This window comes from Lithobates pipiens, unplaced genomic scaffold (assembly GCF_037356315.1).
Source record: "Lithobates pipiens isolate NorthernLeopardFrog02 unplaced genomic scaffold, aLitPip1_a1.2 Scaffold_28, whole genome shotgun sequence".
NCBI lineage: Eukaryota > Metazoa > Chordata > Amphibia > Anura > Ranidae > Lithobates > Lithobates pipiens.
Genome location: NW_027507789.1, coordinates 179,567,896 through 179,589,278, shown reverse-complemented (window position 1 = coordinate 179,589,278; position 21,383 = coordinate 179,567,896). Strand labels below are relative to the sequence as shown.

Sequence of the window (21,383 nt, the reverse complement as noted above, 5' to 3'; positions counted from 1 at the left end):
GCTGATGGGTATGTTGAGCCCATTGAATATTTATTTTTTTTGTCCTAAGGGACACCCCAAAATAATGACACCCCAAAATAAATTCTGCTGCTTCTCCTGAGTACGGGGATACCACATGTGTGGGACTTTTTGGGAGTCTAGTCGCGCACGGCACCCCGAAAACCAATCACCACCTTCAGGATTTCTAAGGGTGCAAATTTTTGATTTAACTCCTCACTACCTATCACAGTTTCGAAGGCCATAAAATGCCAAAATAGCACAAAACCCCCCAAATGACCCCATTTTGGAAAGTAGACACCCCAAGCTATTTACTGAGAGGCATGTTGAGTCCATGGAATATTTTATATTTTGCCAAAAGTTGCGGGAAGATTACAAACTTTTTTTTTTTTGCACAAAGTTGTCACTAAATGATATATTGCTCACACATGCTATGGGCAGAAGTCAAATTACACCCCAAAATAAATTCTGCTGCTTCTCCCGAGTACGGGGATACCACATGTGGGGGACTTTTTGGGAGCCTAGCCACGTACGGGACCCCGAAAACCAAGCACTGCCTTCCGGATTTAAATATAAAATGCTACCAAAAAACCTGTTAGCGATGGCAGGGATCAGGCCTGACTCTGCGATCGCTGCAGTTATGTGTTTAGTGTTTTGTAAGTGACAGTGATCGATCAATACTGCACTTGGGTGGGCTGGGCAGAGGGGCAAAACGCAGGTGCTAGCAGGTATCTGGGCTGATCCCGCTAACAATGCGTTTTTTTGGAACCCTAAACTGCTGGGGACGCTAGTATAGATCTGATCTGATCAGATATTGATCTGTTCAGATTCTATAGCACTACGGGAGGTGTATGCTTTGCGTGTGGGTGTTAGCGGTACTGGCACTAACCTAGCGCTGCCTGGGGCGACGCAGACCCTGACCCTAAAACCTAATTGATATCACCCGCCGGGTGATCAGGGGGTTAAACCTTTATTGGGTAATAAATGGTGGGTGCCCTGATGCTATAAAAAACAAACTAACCAGAGTCACCCGTAACACTTATACGGTGATCAGTGGTGAAAGGGTTAACTAGGGGCAATCAGGGGGTTCAAATTTTTATTAGGTAGTATATGGGGGTCCCTGGCGCTATATAAAAAACCTAAATAACTAACTGGCTAACCAGCGTCACCAGTGACACTTATACTGTGATCGCTGGTGAAAGGGGGTGAAAGGGTTAACTAGCAGCAATCAGGGGGTTAAAACCATTATTGGGTAGTATATCGGGGTACCTAGCGCTATAAAAACCTGGCGGTGAACCTAAAAAAATAACTAGCTACCTAGCGACACTAGCGACACTGATGCAGCGATCAGAAAAATGATCGCTTAGTGACACTGGCAAAAGGGGGTGAAAGGGTTAACTAGCGGCAATCAGGGGGTTAAAACCATTATTGGGTAGTATATCGGGGTACCTAGCGCTATAAAAACCTGGCGGTGAACCTAAAAAAATAACTAGCTACCTAGCGACACATGCAGCGATCAGAAAAATGATCGCTTAGTGACACTGGCAAAAGGGGGTGAAAGGGTTAACTCTAGGGGCAATCAGGGGGTTAAATCTTTATTGGGGGGTGATAGGGGGCTACCCTGGACCTAACACTAACTGTCCTGACAGTTTTTACTGTCACAACTGACACTGAATGCATTGATCAGTAAAGAAATGATCAATGCAATCAGTGACACTGTGACTGGGGGGGGGAAGGGGGGGCGGGGGGGGGGATCGGGGGGCGATCGGGGGGGGGGATCGGGGGGGGGGGTTTGTGTGCCTGTGTGTACCTACATGTCAGTGTAGTGTTGGTGCACACTTACTATTAGTCTTCTCCTCGTAGTCCGGTCAAAAAGACCGCCCCGAGGAGAATGACATCACTTCCTCCTTCCTGTGTAAACAATACACAGTGGGAGGAAGCTTCTCATTGGCCAGGAGCGATCCAGAGGGGGTGGCCGAAAACCAACGGCCATCCCCTCATCACGGAGCGCTCCTGGAGCGAACCGGACCGTCGTATCCAACGGGAGGGGGTCCGATCGGACCCCCCACCCGCTGGAAGGCAATCACGTACATCTACGTGATTGTGCCTGCCTGTGCCATTGTGCTGACGTACATTGGCAATACGGCGGTCCTGAAGTGGTTAAAAGCCAATATAAAGGAAAAGTAATGGTAAAAAAAAAGCCCTTGTGGATTTAATTAACCTTTTTTGGGGGTTAAAGCGGGAGTCCGCCGAGACTCCGCGTTTTTTTTTTTTTAAAAAGCCAGCAGCTACAAATACTGCAGCTGCTGACTTTTAAAATAGTGACACTTACCTGTCCAGCGCGCCCGCGATGTCGGCACCCGAAGCCGATCTGTAGATCGTTTCTCGGGTGCTGCCGCCGCCATCTTGGGTATGGGAATCAGGAAATGGAGCCTTCTGGCTTCATTTCCCGGGTCCCTACTGCGCATGCGCGAGCCGCGCTGCGCAATAAGGACGGTCCCCGCTGCCTCTGGGATCTGTGTGTTTTCCCAGCAGGCAGCGGGGCACTTGCGGAAAGGGGCGGGCACTTGCGGAAAGGGGCGTAATCTACGCCCCTTTCCGCAGAGAGCTATCCCGGAAGTGGGTGCAGTTACCTGGATTATCCAGGTAACTGCACCCCCCTCCCCCCTGAAAGGTGCCAATTGTGGCGCCGGAGGGGGGGAGGATTCCGATGAGAGGAAGGTCCATTTTAGGGTGGACCTCCGCTTTAATTCTCCTTTAAGGGGGTGTGGTAGGGGGTGTGCCCTATGTCTACTTACATTTTCTAGTAGGTGTCCCTCATTCCCATCTCAAAATGTTGGGAGGTATTTGATATGTGCATTTATAATTTTTTTAGGCATGTGATTTACTCATAAAAGTCTGCTTTGTATAGACATCCAAAAGCCCCTATGCCGCGTAACAGACGGAAAATGTTCGAGCCGTTGTCGGAAATTTCGACCGTGTGTAGGCTCCATCGGACATTTTCCATCTGAATTTCCGGCACACAAAATTCGAGATCTGGATCTCAAATTTTCCGACAACAAAATCCGTTGTCGGAAATTCCGATCGCGCGTACACAATTCCGACGCACAAAGTTCCACACATGCTCGTAATCGAGCAGCAATCAAGAGCCACATTGGCTATTGAACTTCAATTTTCTCGGCTCGTTGTACGCCACCTCGTTCTTGACGTTCTGAATTTCCGACAACATTGTGTGGGCGTGTGTATGAAAGACAAGTTTGAGCCAACATCTATCAGAAAAAATCCCATGGATTTTGTTGTCGGAATGTGCGATCGTGTGTATGCGGCGTTAGATTGCAGCTGAGTGCCGCCGTCTTGGATGTGATGTCAGCTACCCCAGCAGACTCAGAGCAGTCACTCAAAGGACACTTTATATTATTAACCTTGCCTCCTCTCCCTATCACTACATAAAAGGTTATGTAGGGAGGTGAGGAGTGGAGGAGCTGGGCCAGCACAGACAGTAATTGGGCAATCCAGGAAGAGGTGACAGTTATGACCTGCAAGGAGGGAGGGGGCTGTACTAACTCTTCCTGGAGTTGTCAAATTTTCTAGCAAATTTAGAAACACATTGCCAGTCAATTAAAATAAAAATATGGAAAAGAAAAATACTGCAAGTAAGCATTTAAAATAGGTCATTTTCCTGTTCTTTTACCTGCAATTTTTTTTAAGTTGGTGGCAAAACAAACAAAAAAAAAAAACAGGCTGCAGTTAAACTATATTACCAAAAGTTTAGTGATGCCTGCTGTTGCACGCACATGAACTTTAACCACTTCAGCCCCAGAAGATTTGGCTGCTGAAAGAAAAGGCAATTTTTTGCGATTCGGCACTGCGTCTCCTTAACTGACATTTGCACGGTCGTGCGACACTGCACCCAAACAAAATTAACGTCCTTTTTTTCCCACAAAAAGAGCTTTCTTTTGGTGGCATTTGATCGCCTCTGCGTTTTTTGTTTTTTTTTGCGCTATAAACAAAAATAGAGTGACAATTTTGAAAAAAAAACACAATATTGTACTTTTTGCTATAATAAATACCCTCATTTGTTTTTAAAAAATCCTCCTTTTTTTCTCAGTTTAGGCCGACATGTATTTTTCTACATATTTTTGGTATAAAAAAAAAATCGCAATAAGCGTATATTGAGTGGTTTGCGCAAAAGTTACTGTCTACAAAATAGGGGATAGATTTATGGCATTTTTATTATTATTATTATTTTTTTTCCTAGTAATGGCGGCGATCTGCGATTTTTATCAGGACAGCGACATTATGTGGACAGCCTTCCCAGAAGAGTTGAAGCTGTTATAGATGCAAAGGGTGGGCCAACTCAATAATCCTATGGACTAAGGCTGTATTCACACCTATGCATTTTTAGTGCTTTTTACATTTTGCAGATTTGTACTACAGAACATGTTCCATAGGAAACCATGTTAAATGGACTGTAGTGCAAATCTGCAAAGTTCAAAAAGCACTAAAAATGCATAGATGTGAATCCAGCCCAAGACTGGGATGCCATTAAAGTTCATGTGCCTGTAAAGGCAGGTCCCAATAATTTTGGTAATATAGTGTATGTCTATACAAGTTCTAGAACAGAGCTTGTCAACTTACAAGGCATAGGGGACCTCAACTGCCGCTAATGGCATCAAGGGACCTATAATATAAAATATATAATACTACAGATGTAATACTACAGAAGAAAGGGTTGGAGTTTGTGGACATGCTATAGGTGTTGTTGGAGACCACAAGCATAAGACTGGGTTCATGTTCTGTAAGGCTGTTCACACCTGAGTGTAGCGTATGTAGCCATTTTCAAAGCGTTTTTGGGGACCTATACAGTACAGAAGCAGGACTCTGCCACAGCAGCTATTGCACTTTGGAACCTACCCCCACCAGTTGTTAAAATATCCAAACAGCAGCTGCATCTTATTGGATACAGCCTCTGTTCAGATGACATTTTTCCACTTGGGTCCTTCGACAAAAATCGATCGATCAACTTTTGCAAATGGAGCATGGTCGCTCACTGAGCAGATGTCAGCCAGTTCCTCAGGAGCAGTGTATGGCCAGCTTTAAACTGGTTAAAGAAAGTGAATGTTTCTCGATATCAGTGCCCTGGGATGCCATGTACAGTAGCCCTCACACTGGGAGAAAGAGGGCCAGTACTAGCAGCCAATCAGGGCTTTAGATCTTTATACAGTGCTATTGCTTAGCAAGAGTACAGTGTAGTGTTGCTCCTCTATTGACCAATCTCAGGCTGGTGTCAGGGCCTGGACTTGAACCTGGGACCTCGGCTGTGTCTGGTAATGACTCTTCTCATTGAGCTACCCGAGGTCCTTACTGATCCATTGGGCAACCCCGCTTTGTGACTTGACTTCTGCTAAGCCCTGAACTCTTTGCTCCTCCCATGAACTTTCTGCTTTAAGCCATGTTTCTGCATTTCCTGTTTGCCAGATTATTGTGCTCGCTTCAGCCAGTATCTCACTTCCTTTCATCTCATCTTCCTTGCGGTCATCCATATTGTGCTTCCTCTCCTTATCAACCCTTGTTCCTTGACTACACTTCTGTCTGATGTACCCGCTTATCCACTTCTGGACCCCAGCTTGCTCACCTCTTGGTGGGGTGATCCTGAGGACCGCAATCTGGTACTAACACGCAGCAAAATCCACCTACACCATCAGGAGCTCTGGTGAACACTGATTAGCACTTCGATTCTGAACCTCAGGCGAGCCCGCGACATCCACCAGGGTGACAGCCTGTGTACCTATCCTGCTGGTCAGTGGTAGTCCTGCTACAGCTATAGCAACAACTGGTCTTCAAGCCTGACCCCTGATCGTGACAGCTGGAGGTGGACCAGTCACAGGCTGGAGGTGGGGCCAGGATCGGTTGCTTTGCATGCCCTGTCTGTACTGGTAGACAAGGCAGTCTGGATCTAAAGACTGGCTGAACAGAATATAGCACCAGGCTGTCCCATAGACTTGCTCCTGCTGTACACCCTATTCAAGTTCATGGTATGGTAATAGCCCAGCACTAGATTTATATTGGCCAGGGGGGTTATTAAGGCAAATCCACTTTGCACTACAAGTGTACTTGGAAGTGCAGTCGCTGTAGATCTGAGGGGGACATGCAAGGAAAATAAAAAACTGCATTTTATCTTGTACATGATTGGATGATAAAATCAGCAGAGCTTCCCCTCATTTCAGATCTTCCCCTCGGATCTAAAGCGACTGCACTTCCAAGTGCACTTACAGAGTGGATTTGCCTTTAGTAAATCAACCCCCATGGTGTGGCAAGTGAGTGGAAGGCAAGCAAAGGATCTTATGTCCCATACAGTCCATTTAACCTATTGATTTCCCCAGTGTAGACAAAGCACAAGTCCTCTTTAACCACTTCTGGACCGCCGCACGCCAATATACGTCCAAACTTTGAGGAGGAATATCATTGTTATGGCAGCAGCTAGCTGCCATGACCCTGGTATCCTCTTTTTTTTTTTTTGGCCGGTGATCTGGTTTCCAATAATAGTGGTCTCTGCGGCGGATTCACCGCAAGATCACTTTTATTGGTGGTGGGAGATGGATCCCGCCACGCTCCGGTGCTCTCCGCCGCCTACCGGCAGAGATGATCGGATCCTCTCACATCAGTGCCAAGGAGACGAGTGAGGGGAAGATGACCCCCTACCGTCTCCATACTATTGCAGGGTGGAAGCGACATCAAAAGGGGCCTTTTTTTTTCTTTCTTTTTTTTTTTTTAAATGACAATTTATTTATTTTTATTGCATTTTAGTGGAAATATGAGATCTGAGGTCTTTTTGACCCCAATCTCATTTTTAAGAGGTCCTGTCATCTTGTCAAGGGATGGTTACATTCCTTGTAATAGGAATAAAAGTGACACATTTTTTTTTAAAAACAGTATAAAAATAAAAAATAAAAGGTAAAAAAAAATGTTTCACCATGCCCCATCCCGCCGAGCTTGCCTGCAGAAGCGAACGCATACGTGAGAAGCGCCCGCATATGAAAACGGTATCACCGCAATCGTTAGAGCGAGAGCAATAATTCTAGCCCTAGATCACCTCTGTAATTTAAAACATGCACCCTGTAGAATTTTTTAAACGTCGCCTATAGAGATTTTTAAGGGTAAATGTTTGTCGCCATTCCACGAATGGGCGCAATTTTTAAGCGTGACATGTTGGGTATCAATTTACTTGGCGTAACGTTATCTTTCACAATATAAAAAAAAATGATCTAGCTTTACTGTTGTCTTTTTTTTTATTTAAAAAAGTTTATTTTTTACCCCAAAAAAGTGCATTTGTAAGACAGCTGCGCAAATACGGTGTGACAGAAAGTATTGCAACAACCGCTATTTTATTCTCTAGGGTGTTAGAAAAAAAATTATAATGTTTGGGGGTTCTAAGTCATTTTCTAGCAAAAAATATGTTTTTAACTTGTAAACAACAAACCTCAAAAAGAGGCTCGGTTCTTAAGTGGTTAAACTTATAAGTACCATTGTGTCACTGGTGGTGCTTGTAGCTAAGTTAATTACACAATGAAAACAGAGTAGTAATGGTTAATCCTCTAGTTTGTATGTAGCAATCCCTCCACCCATTAACAGATAACGAGCACCATTGACTTCCCAGAATGTATTGTAATCCGCAGACTGTATGATCTCAGAGCTGATGTCACACATATTTGTAAAGCCGTTTTCATGATAAATGACTTACAGTGAAGATAAGTGTGTGTACCGTGCTTGTATAGTTTATTTACCCTGTACGTCTTGTAAAGAAGCCGATAAAATAAATCTACAAGATATAATGTAGTATATACTGGAAATAAGTGTGTGCGTGCGCGTTTTACTTTGAGCAGCAAATCAGGATCTCAGCTGGAATTAAGACATTACTCACAGAATAATGTCCTGCATATGCATTCAATTGTCGTTGTAAAACCAGTTGGGAGTGACACATCATGCTTTCTAAAGGTGACCATAAACTATACAATCTGATAGTACAATCTCATTATATCTGCCATCGACTATGTAATGCAATGGCCTGCCTGATTTGATGCAAATGGAATTGTTTAGGTCTGTCCCCATATTACATACAGTAATTTGGTAAATCAAAAGAGGATTGTACAGAGGTTTCGCAATCAGATTGTATAGTGTATTAAGGACCTGTTTTGACTGTCTTTGGGCTTGTGTTGATGACATCAGTTTGAGAAAATTCTGAGATCCTACAGAGTACACTGACAAGTGCATTTGACTTGCACTTAACTGCATTCTGGTGCAAACCCATCTGACATGAAGAAATCCTGTTGACACAGGGCCTAAAACTGGTCATAGACATTACTATTTGATTGTACAATCTCTGTTCAATCGTTTTTAGATTTTTTTTTACAAAGCTTTAAATATTAGACCAGCCATTCTAATCCAATGTTCTGTGAAACTCTTGGGTTCCTCCAGATGTTGCTAAGAGTTCTTTGAGTTGGTTGACCTGCATAGTTCCAGGACCATTGGCAGAGACAGAAACTATAAATAAATAGTATATTTTTACAGAACTATATAAATTAGATCAGAGGACTCCAAACTTTCCAAACAGAGGGCCAATTTGTTATCCTATAAACTTTAGGAGGGCTGGATTGTGGCCAGTGGGAGTATGGAATACTCTGGCATCAATGGCAGTAAACATTGCTCCATTATTGGCATCAGTGGGAGAAATAGTGCCCCATTATTAGTTTTAGTGGAAGGAATAATACCCGATCATTGGTTTTAGAAGAAGGAAAAATGCCCCATCATACAACAAAGGAAAGACACATTCCCAAAGGGATTTGAGAGCGCTGCTCACCCCGAACAAATATTAAATGGAAGAAACTCCCCAAAAATTGGGTTTTTTGGCAGCAAGTTCCCCATCATTGGTTTTAGTGCAAGGAATAGTTCCCCACCATTGGTTTTAGTAGAAGGAATAGTGCCCCATCATTGGGTTTAGTGGAAGGAATAATGCCCCATCATTGGTTTTAGTGGAGGGAAGAGTTCCTATCATTGGTTTTAGTGGAAGGAATGGCACCCCATCTTTGGTTTTAGTGGAAGGAACAGAGTCCCGTTATTAGTCCTAGTGGAAGGAATAATGCCCTATCATTGGTTTTAGTGGAAGAAATAGTGCCCCATCATTCGTTTTAATGGAAGGAATAGTGCCCCATTATTAGTTTTAGTGGAAGGAATAGAGTCCCATCATTGGTTTTAGTGGAATGAATAGAGTCCCATCATTGGTTTTAGTGGAATGAATAGAGTCACATCATTGGTTTTAGTGGAAGGAATAGTGTCCTATCGGAATAATGCCCATCATTGGATTTGGTGGAAGGAACATTGGTAAGCTGAGTTGAAGGAATAGTACCCCATTGTTATCGGTTAATTAAGCCCTGAGAGATCCATGGCCCACAATGAACAATCCCATCTCTACTTTTCCTTAGACCAACCTTCGTGAATCTGGATTCCATGGATCCCTATGGTTCTTCCTGAGGTTGCTGAGGGTTCCATGAGCAGTGAGCATTGCTAAATTAATCCCCTACTTGCACTGGCCACCAATGTAAGGGGTCACTTCTATGCTGTCCACTAATATTAGAGGACACCACAATGCATTTAGGCCCCTTTCACACTGGGGCGGTTTTCAGGCGTTACAGCGCTAAAAATAGCGCCTGTGTATCGCCTGAAAAAAACCGACCCCTTTCACTCCAGTGTGAAAGCCGGAGGGCTTTCACACTGGAGCGGTGCGCTGGCAGGACAGTGAAAAAAGTCCTGCTAGCCGCATCTTTGGAGCGGTGAAGGAGCGGTGTATTCACCGCTCCTACCCATTGAAATCAATGAGACAGCGCGGCAATACCGCCGCTGCAGCGGGGCTTTGCAGGCGGTTTTAACCCTTTTTCGGCCGCTAGCGGGGGTTAAAACCACCCCGCTAGCGCCCGCAGACCGCCGCTAAAACGATGGTAAAGCGCCGCTAAAAATTAGCGGCGCTTTACCGCCGACGCCCGCACCGCCCCAGTGTGAAAGGGGCCTAAAAGATTATTCTTGAAAGTAATGTTATTGTATAGAACAGGAGGGTGGTAAGCAAACTATCTGCCTTTGTGTAATATATGCTAGCTAGGTCGTATTATTTATTATTTTATTTAAAACTTTTACGACTCACCGATTATGCTAATATACTATGTGCTGGAGGTTTAAACATTTATTGCAGGGGTTCTCCAAGACTTGAAACTTATTTCAATTGTTCCTCTGAAGTAAAAGAGTTGAAGGCCAATTTAGAGATTGGATGAATGGTTTACAATAGTATATCACTTTAGGTAGATAAATAGTACATTTTTACAAAGCTCTATATATTAGACCAGCTATTCTCATCCGATGTTCTGTGAAACTCTAGGGCAGTGATGGCGAACCTTGGCACCCCAGATGTTTTGGAACTACATTTCCCATGATGCTCCATTACACTGCAGAGTGCCAGAGCATCATGGGAAATGTAGTTCCAAAACATCTGGGGTGCCAAGGTTCGCCATCACTGCTCTAGGGTTCCTCCAGACATTGTTAAAGATTCTTTAAGTTGTGGCTGGTTGACCTGCATAGTTTCCAGGACCATTGAGACAAAAACCATAAATAAATAGTACATTTTTACAGAACTCTATACATTAGATCAGAGGACTCCAAACTTTCCAAACAAAGAGCCAGTTTGTTGTCCTACAAACTTTACGAGGGCCGGACTGTGGCCAGTGGGAGTATGAAATACTCTTGCATCAGTGGCAGTAAACGATGCCCCATCATTGGCATCAGTGGGAGGAATAGTGCCTCATTATTAGTTTTAGTGTAAGGAATGATGCCCCATCATTGGTTTTAGTGAAAGGAATAGTGTCCCATCATTGGTCTTAGTAGAATGAATAATGCCCCATCATTGGTTTTAATAGAAGGAATAATGCCCCATCATTGGTTTTAGTGAAAGGAATCGTGCTCCATCATTGGTTTTAATAGAAGGAATAATGCTCTATCATTGGTGTCAGCGAGAGGAAGGCCGCGTACACACGAGAGGATTGTCTGGCCAACTAAGTCCGTCAGACAATCCGATGGACAGTCCGTCCTACTTTTGAATGAACGGACTTGACCACACACGATGAACAGACAGTCCGCTGAAAGCTTGCGCGATGACGTGTACAGCACGTACGACGGGACTAGAAATACGACGTCCAATACACTGCAATGCAACCTTCGGCCGTGTAAATCCTTTCTGAGCATGCGCCATACTTAGTCCGTCCAACTAGCCTACTCACGAGCGGACTGTCCGCTGAAACCAAAGTTGGACGGACTGTATTACGGAAATTCCGAAAGACTTAGTCCGCCAGACTGTCCGCTGAAAAAGTCCGCTGAAGCCCACACACGAGCGGACTAAGTTGGACGGACAATCCTCTCGTGTGTATGCGGCCGAACAGTTCTCCATCATTGGTTTCAGTACAAGAAATAGTTCCCCACCATTGATTTTAGTAGAAGGAATAGTGCCCCATAATTGGTTTAGTGAAAGAAATAATGCTCCATCATTGGTTTTAATAGAAAGAATAATGCTCCGTCATTGGTTTTAGTGGAAGGAAGAGTTCCTATCATTGGTTTTAGTGGAAGGAATAATGCACCATCATTAATTTTAGTGGCATGAATAGTGCCCCGTCATTGGTTTTAGTGGACCGAATAGAGTCATATCATTGGTTTAAGTGAAAAAGGAATAGTGACATCTTATTTGTTTTAGTGGAAGGAATAGTCACATCATTGGCTTTAGTTGAAGGAATAGTGCCCTATCATTGAGTTTAGTGGAAGGAATAATGCCCCATCATTAGGTTTGGTGGAAGGAACATTGGTTTTCGCTGAGTTGAAGGAATAGTACCCCATTGTTGGTATCAGTTGGAGCAATAGTAGGGTGGAATAGTGCCCCAAGGGCCAGATAAAGGCAAGCAAAGGGCCACACGCACCCCCCCCCCCCCCCCCAGCCACAGTTTGGAGATCACTGCATTAGACCAACCATTCTCAACCACGGTTCGATGGAAACCTAGGATTCCTCCAGATTGTTAGGGGTTCCTTGAATTGTGACTGGTTGACCTCTCATTTGATGGTACTTGCATAATTCAAGGCCTATTGCCACTTGGCAGAGCCAGCTGCTTGATACCAATGATATTTTTAGTTTTCTGTGATGTGGGGCATTCTAACCACCACTTTATGTGGCATTCTTCCCACTGACCACCAAGTAGTACATTTTATCAGTTCCCAGAGACCTGAAAACAGAGATTTGGTCCCAATAATAGGAGACTCCTTCTGAACGAGGGACACATGGAAGCTAAGGCAGAGATGTCTTTGTGTGGTATGGAAGTGCAGCAACAATGTGTCGCTTTGGCTCTCAGGGTAATTTGAGCTAATGTTTACTATACTTTTGTAATGTTTACTATATCTTTTTAATATTTACCGTTGCCTCCCTAATATTGACTATAGCTTCTGAGAGTTCTATTGTTTGTTTTTATATCCTTTATTTCTAAGCTGGTTGTATGTGATGTTCACACCTAGACAACGACCCAGAAAACTGGGACCCCCCACAAGGCAGTTGTGGTTGCAGACTGAGGCACTTTGGCATTATAGTGTATCAAAGCAAAAAAAATATATATTTTTTTGGTGCAGGATTAGAACCTCTGTCTGATGTCTACTGCTGTCTGTGAGCTACTTTCTCTATTTCTCCTTGTCCTGTTGTCACCAAGACATAAGTGTTTGACAATCCACGCAAGAAGGAAAAGACTACCACCTGGCTTTGGCCACAAATGTCTAATGCCCTGTACACACGGTCGGATTTTCCGACGGAAAATGTGCGATCGGATCTTGTTGTCGGAAAAAATGATCCTGTGTGGGCTCCATCAGACTTTTTCCGTTGGATTTTCCGACGCACTAGGTTTGAGATCTGGATCTAAAATTTTCCGAAAACAAAATCCAATCGCATAAATTCCGATCGTGTTTAGACAATTCTTACGGACAAAGTGCCACGCTTGCTCAGAATAAACTAAGAGACGAAAGCTTTTGGCTACTGGCCCATTTAAAGTCCCGACGTACGTGTTTGACATCACCTCGTTCAGAACGATCGGAAATTGCGACAACTTTGTGTGACCGTGTGTATGCAAGACAAGTTTGGGCCAAAATCCGTTGGAAAAAATCAGACGGATTTTGTGGTCGGAATGTCCGACTGTGTGTATGGGGCATAAGGAGGAATTTCCTTCATTATGGAGAGATATTCTATCACTTCCTGTTGTATCTCAGGAACAAAAAGTAACAGAAAATCTTCCCAATGGGGACACAGATGAGAAAACAAAGCCTGACAGTAGATTTGTAAAAAATAAAAAAATAAAAAGTTTTGGCTTTTTAAACTGTATGAAAACCCTGACAGCAAATTTCTCGTTTGCGACTTTTTTGGTCTGTTAAATATATTATTTTGTTATATTTGTTTGAGAAGTACAAACAATACCTGTTGATCCTGCCAGAAATCCAGTGCTTTCCAGTGAACTGTACACTTTGGCGCTCAAGCAGGTTATCAACCCTGGCTGTTTAACCTTTGTGGACTACAGAACACCCACCTCTATGTTATGGATAAGAGTAGAGGGGGAGATGTTCTGTAGTCATTTCCTAGGATGACAACGCTGCTCCTCCACAGAGGCTGTACAATGAGTGAGTGTTGTCATCCAAGGACAGGAAGTGTGTTACTGGCAGGATCACCAGGTTAAAAAATAATGCAGAAAGAAAGCCTGAAAAAGTTTCATCCTCTAAAAGTAACAGTTGCTTACTATCAGGAATGACTGCAGTTTTTCTTTAGTGTTTTCTGCTCTAATTTCCACTGGTTGTTACCAGTGTGTATTGCTAAATGATACAATCTGATTGTACAAATCCTTTAGCTTTACCAATAACTGTGCAATGTGAGTGCCTACTGAGCCAATCCATTCAGTCTGGATCCAGTCTGGTAGGCCCCTCTTGCTACATAGTTGTCAATAGATCTACAAGAGATTGTACAATCAGATTGTAATGTGTGTGTGTGGTCAGCTTAGCATGGAAGTCATATGGTAGGGTTGTCTGTTCTTACCGAAGCTGTGACAGGGAGCAGGCAGCCGGCCAGGAGCTTGGCATAGATTTTCTGGTGAAATGTACACAGTGCCATGACTGTTCGTGTCCTCCAGTCAGTGCTTGTACACAATTCAACAGCTTATTCCACTGTTACCCACTCCGAAGTTTTATTCTGCTCTCAGTGCTGGTACACGCAATACAGCTGTGTATTCCGCTGTCAGTGATGGCACACCCGCTTTACCAGTGTATCCACTGTCAGTTCTGGCACACACAATTTTGTAGTATATTCTGCTGTCAGTGCTGGTACACACACTATGGCAGTGTATTCCGCTGTTGGTGCTGGTACACACGCTTTGGAAGTTTACTCTACTGTCAGTGCTGGTACACACACTATGGTGTTATATTCCGCTGTCAGTGCTGGTACACACACTATGGTGTTATATTCCGCTGTCAGTGCTGGTACACACAATGTGTCAGGGTATTCTGTTGTCAGTGCTGGCACAAACACAATGGTAGTATATTCGCTGTCAGTACTGGCACACACACTATGGTGTTATATTCTGTTGTCAGTGCTGGTACACGTTATCTCAGGGTATTCCGCTGTCAGTGCTGGTACACATCTCAGGGTATTCAGCTGTCAGTGCTGGTACACGTTATCTTAGGGTATTCAGCTGTCAGTGCTGGTACACGTTATCTCAGGGTATTCAGCTGTCAGTGCTGGTACACGTTATCTCAGGGTATTCCGCTGTCAGTGCTGGTACACATCTCAGGGTATTCCGCTGTCAGTGCTGGTACACATCTCAGGGTATTCCGCTGTCAGTGCTGGTACACGTTATCTCAGTGTATTCCGCTGTCAGTGCTGGTACACACAATGCGTCAGGGTATTCCGCTGTTAGTGCTGGCACAAACACGATGGTAGCATATTCGCTGTCAGTGCTGGTACACACAATGCACAGGGTATTCCGATGTTAGTGCTGGCACAAGCACGATGGTAGCATATTCGCTGTCAGTGCTGGTACACACGCTGCTATCACTTCTTTTCTTCTCAGTGTCACTTTTTCCTGTCTTGCTCACATCCTCTGTTGTCTGTGTGCTATGTCTATGCCTCTTCCTCTCTCCTCCTCCCTCCTCCCTCCACCCTCCTCCTTCTCCTCCTCCTCTTCTCAACTTCTTCCAGACCCCCTCATCAGTCACCAGTTCACCCTCATTGCCCTTCTGTTTCTTTCTTTTCCTGGTTCACACCTCCATCCCCAGCCTCACCTCCCATCCTCTGTCACACCACCTCCTCCTCCTCCTCCTCCTCCTCCTCCTCCTCCCTCTCTTTGTCATCAGACTTCTTGGCTACCTATACAGCCTTTATCCCGGGTTACTCCACCTCCTGCTCTTCCCTCTTTGTCCTCCACACAGAGTTACCCAGGAGACTTTGTTCAGCTCTTGGAGCATCCCATTTGAACACATGGCGTAATCTTCTACCGTCCGAAGGATCTGTATTCTAAGGGGTCTGCTAAACACGGGGTTTGACTTAAAGCACATGTCCACCTTTCTGAAAAATGTGTAAGGCAGAGTAACGATGATAAAGGTGACAAACGAATTACAGTACTCCAAATGAGCGAACAGTCTGGCCTGGCAGTGGGGATATCATCGAGAATTCTGGGGTGTGTCACTAGAGGGATCACCAACAGGAAAAAGGAGGTCCTGATTCCCAATACAGAACATTAGCTATCACTAGAGGGATCACCAGCAAGAGGAAGGAGGGATGTCCTGATTCCCTAAATAGATTGTTAGTTATCAATCAAAAGCAGAAGGAAGAAAGGAGGTCCTGATTCCCGATATAGATCTTTTGTTGTCACTTGAGGAATCACCATCAGTAGGAAGAAGGTCCCGATATAGATCTTTTGTTGTCACTTGAGGAATCACCATCCTTAGGAAGGAGGTCCTGATTCCCGATATAGATCTTTTGTTGTCACTTGAGGAATCACCATCCTTAGGAAGGAGGTCCGATTCCCGATATAGATCTTTTGTTGTCACTTGAGGAATCACCATCCTTAGGAAGGAGGTCCGATTCCCGATATAGATCTTTTGCTGTCACTTGAGGAATTACCATCAGTAGGAAGGAGGTCCCGATTCCCGATATAGATCTTTTGTTGTCACTTGAGGAATCACCATCAGTAGGAAGGAGGTCCTGATTCCCGATATAGATCTTTTGTTGTCACTTGAGGAATCACCATCCTTAGGAAGGAGGTCCTGATTCCCGATATAGATCTTTTGTTGTCACTTGAGGAATCACCATCAGTAGGAAGGAGGTCCCGATTCCCGATATAGATCTTTTGTTGTCACTTGAGGAATCACCATCAGTAGGAAGGAGGTCCCGATTCCCGATATAGATCTTTTGTTGTCACTTGAGGAATCACCATCAGTAGGAAGGAGGTCCTGATTCCCGATATAGATCTTTTGTTGTCACTTGAGGAATCACCATCAGTAGGAAGGAGGTCCTGATTCCCGATATAGATCTTTTGTTGTCACTTGAGGAATCACCATCCTTAGGAAGGAGGTCCTGATTCCCGATATAGATCTTTTGTTGTCACTTGAGGAATCACCATCCTTAGGAAGAAGGTCCTGATTCCCGATATAGATCTTTTGTTGTCACTTGAGGAATCACCATCAGTAGGAAGAAGGTCCCGATTCCCGATATAGATCTTTTGTTGTCACTTGAGGAATCACCATCCTTAGGAAGGAGGTCTGATTCCCGATATAAATCTTTTGTTGTCACTTGAGGAATCACCATCCTTAGGAAGGAGGTCCTGATTCCCGATATAGATCTTTTGCTGTCACTTGAGGAATCACCATCAGTAGGAAGGAGGTCCTGATTCCCAATATAGATCTTTTGTTGTCACTTGAGGAATCACCATCAGTAGGAAGGAGGTCCTGATTCCCGATATAGATCTTTTGTTGTCACTTGAGGAATCACCATCAGTAGGAAGAAGGTCCCGATTCCCGATATAGATCTTTTGTTGTCACTTGAGGAATCACCATCCTTAGGAAGGAGGTCTGATTCCCGATATAAATCTTTTGTTGTCACTTGAGGAATCACCATCCTTAGGAAGGAGGTCCTGATTCCCGATATAGATCTTTTGCTGTCACTTGAGGAATCACCATCAGTAGGAAGGAGGTCCTGATTCCCAATATAGATCTTTTGTTGTCACTTGAGGAATCACCATCAGTAGGAAGGAGGTCCTGATTCCCGATATAGATCTTTTGTTGTCACTTGAGGAATCACCATCAGTAGGAAGGAGGTCCTGATTCCCGATATAGATCTTTTGTTGTCACTTGAGGAATCACCATCCTTAGGAAGGAGGTCCGATTCCCGATATAGATCTTTTGTTGTCACTTGAGGAATCACCATCCTTAGGAAGGAGGTCCTGATTCCCGATATAGATCTTTTGTTGTCACTTGAGGAATCACCATCAGTAGGAAGAAGGTCCCGATTCCCGATATAGATCTTTTGTTGTCACTTGAGGAATCACCATCCTTAGGAAGGAGGTCTGATTCCCGATATAAATCTTTTGTTGTCACTTGAGGAATCACCATCCTTAGGAAGGAGGTCCTGATTCCCGATATAGATCTTTTGCTGTCACTTGAGGAATCACCATCAGTAGGAAGGAGGTCCTGATTCCCGATATAGATCTTTTGTTGTCACTTGAGGAATCACCATCAGTAGGAAGGAGGTCCTGATTCCCGATATAGATCTTTTGTTGTCACTTGAGGAATCACCAGCAGAAGGAAGGAGGTCCTAATTTCTCTATATAGATCTTTAGTTATCACTATAGGGATCTTTTTGTATTATAGTGCAGCGCTCAGTACAATAATAATACATATACATGTCTCAAAAGTGATAATCACCCGAGTGTACGCAAATTCAATTTTTTTTGTACAAAAAAAGCAGCATCTGCCAATCATATTCACTGCGATTATGTGTTTAAAAAAATGTTAATGAATCCGCAGCCCAAACACAGTCAAGCCCCATACACACTATCATATTTTCTGATGATTTTTGTCTTCAGATTTACCAAAACCATGTAGTAGAAGGGCCGGCCTGATTGCATACAAATTGAAATTCCTAAGGTTTGACCTCATATTATATGGTTTTGGTAAAGCTGAAGGAAAAAATCAGCAGAAAATCTGATAGTGTGTATGGGGCTTCACAGTGCCTTAATTTCAAACTATAAAAAAAAGTATGCAATCTTCCCAATCCTTCATTGTCTCTCACTGTGTCAATAACCTTTCACCCAGGTGAGGTGCACAGGTCCCAGTCTCCTGGGACCTGTGACGTGTCCCGGGACATGGCAACTGGGGGGGGGGGGGGGTGGGAGTCGAACATCTGCTCATTATTAGTCCAGAGCACCTGCTGCCATTTTTCTACACCCCAATTCCTATGTTTTCATGGATAGTTGGGTCTCTTAGCCTTGTTTCTACATCAGAGGTATGGCTTTTTGGCTGCGATTCCTGGGTCCCACTGGTTTCCATCAGTTCAGTGCTGATGGCACTGCTGCACGTGTGGAAGGGAAGTAAGCATGATGTGTCTTTCATCTGCTGCATTAAAATCTTTGTAACTGCTGAAGGTTTTTTACCTTCACGCATTCTATGCAAGAAGGTAATAAACCTTCAGTGTGCAGGATCCCCCTAATGCTGTGTACACACGGATTTTCTGACGGGAAATGTTCAATGTGAGCTTATTGTCGGAATTTTGTGACCGTGTGTATGCAAGACAAGTTTGCGCCACGGTTTTGTTGTTGGAAAATCCGATCGTGTGTACGCGGCATAATACCCACCTGAGCCAGATCTTCCTCCAGCAAAGGGACTCTCCCTCCTCATTGGCTAAGAGCGAGGGGCCAGGGCAAGGGGGGGGGGGGGGCGAGCTGGGGCTCTGTATGTGACTGGACACACAGAGCCGTGGCTGGGAAGCTAGCCTGCTTGGGTGCTCCCATTGAAAGCTGCTTGCTCTGGGGGCACTTAGCAGGAGGGAGGGGCCAGGAGCAACAGCGCGGGGGGGGGGGCTCAAGAAGAAGCGGATTGGGGCTACTCCTTGCAAAACCACTGCACAGAGCTGGTAAGTATAACAAATTTGTTAATTCCCCCCACCTCCCAAATTTTTTTTACTTTAATATCACTCCGTTTCCTTGGCCAACCACTGCATCTACGGTGCTCAAAGTTGCCTGTTCCTTTGTGCTTCTTCAAAAGAGCTTGAACAGCACATCTGGAAACCCCAGTCTGCTTTGAAATCTTTTCCTGGGAAAGACCTTGCTGATGCAGTATATCTACCTTGTGTCTTGTTACTATGCTCAGTCTTGCCATGGTGTATGACCTGTAACATGAAACTGTCCTCCACAACCTCACCTTAGTAGCAGAGTTTGGCGGTTCCTCACCCAGTTTAAGCCTCTTATAAAGCTATTCCTGCTTCAGTTAAAGGGGTTGTAAAGGTAAATGTTTTTTCACCTTAATGCATTCTATGTATTAAGGTGAAAAAACATCTCACAGTGCCGGTGCCCCCAGCCCCCCCCCCCCCCCGTTTTACTTACCTGACCCCTCAAAAGTCCCGTGCTCGCCCCCGATGTCCTCTTCGCCGCTCAGCCTGGCGAGCCATTGGCTCGCGCTGCTGTCAATCACATCCAATGACGTGGCGCACCAGGGGGCAGGGCCGTGTGATACAGCGAGGGGCTATAGCCGCCGGCTGTATCACGGGAGCGCGCCCACAGATGCTTCTCACCATGCGAGGGAGCTCGCATGAACGTGAGAAGTACCTGTGGGAGGAAGCCGAGACAGCCAACGAGGGACCCCAGAAGAGCAGGTTCGGGGCCACTCTGTTCAAAACGAGCTGCACAGTGGAGGTAAGTATAACATGTTTGTTATTTTTAAAAAATTTACTTTACAACCCCTTTAATGACTATGTTTCAACCAACATATGAAATTGATGATCATTTGCACCTACTTGGTATAATTGGTTAATCATACACCCTACTCTAATCCTAAAAAAACTAAATAAAACAACAGACTTTGTGCAAGTCTAATGCCGACTTTCCGACAACAAAATCCATGGATTTTTTCAGACAGATGTTGGCTCAAACTTGTCTTGCATACACACGGTCACAAAAAGTTGGTCGGAAATTCCGAACATCAAGAACGCGGTGACGTACAACACGTACAACGAGCTGAGAAAAATGAAGTTCAATAGCCAGTGAGGCTCTTCTGCTTGATTCCGAGCATGCGTGGAACTTTGTGCGTCGGAATTGTGTACACACGATCGGAATTTCTGACAATGGATTTTGTGGTCGGAAAATTTGAGAACCAGAGCTCAAAATTTGTGCAACGGAAATTCCGATGGAGCCTACACATGGTCCGAATTTGAGACAAAAAGCTCCCATCGAACATTTTTCGTCTGAAAATCCGACCGTGTGTACGGGGCATAAGGATTGTTGCTGGTTTAAAGGCAAAGGGTAGTCACACCAAATATTAATTTGATTTAGATTTTTCTTCTATTTGCTCACTTTGCATTTTGTAATTAATTGATTAAAAATAAACAATTAAAATATATATTCTTTAAAGCATTCTTACGTTACAGCATTTGTTCAGATGTGCCTAAAACTTTTGCATAGTACATATGAAATGAAGAAATGATAGCTGATTATATACAGAGTAGTAAATGGCTGTGTGCTCAGATCTGGTGCTCAGCGTCTGACCGTGAATGGCAGTTACTGTACAAGCTTAGACAATTGGAAGTTGTAAACGGGAACTGGATTAAATGCAGAGGCTGCCTTACATTACATCACAAAATGCTAAAGTTTTAGACAGAAATTACATTGAAACTAAAGAAGTGAGTTACTGTATAGGAGATTTCAGCTAAACATTAACTTGAAACTAGAATAATGAAAGTCAAGTGGAGAACAACCCATCTGTAGCATATGTATTGTCAAAATGAAACCACTGTTAAATCACGTGTGTAATCATATACTGCATATTATATATATGGATTGTTACATTTTCTTTCTCCTCCTGATTCCCCGATATAGATCTGTAGCGGCCATAACCCTTTGTAGGGCGGCCTTGACTTATTGGGCTTACTGGTTACCTCCGCTTGGCTTGTTCTTCCACGTCTAGGGGTTCCCAGGGTTGATAACCAACAACTTGGACGCTGACACCAATAAAGTCCTTTTGAAAGGTTTTATTTTGCAGGGGTAACATCCAACAACACAGTCTTGTATGGGAAC

At 44.2% G+C, this 21,383-nt stretch overlaps 1 protein-coding gene across 4 annotated transcripts in view; it reads right to left on the bottom strand.

Moving 5' to 3' along the window:
* Positions 1-15,347, bottom strand: part of TMEM92 (transmembrane protein 92) — a 46,845-nt gene extending 31,498 nt beyond the window's left edge. The window contains exon 1 of one of the 4 annotated variants that reach the window (XM_077460007.1): positions 14,141-15,347. In XM_077460007.1, coding sequence (XP_077316133.1) covers positions 14,141-14,184 — 44 coding nt within the window. In that variant the 5' untranslated portion in view covers positions 14,185-15,347. The remainder of the gene's footprint in view (positions 1-14,140) is intronic. The other 3 variants (XM_077460005.1, XM_077460006.1, XM_077460004.1) reach the window with 3 other exon arrangements.
* Between the last annotated feature and the right edge of the window lie 6,036 nt (positions 15,348-21,383).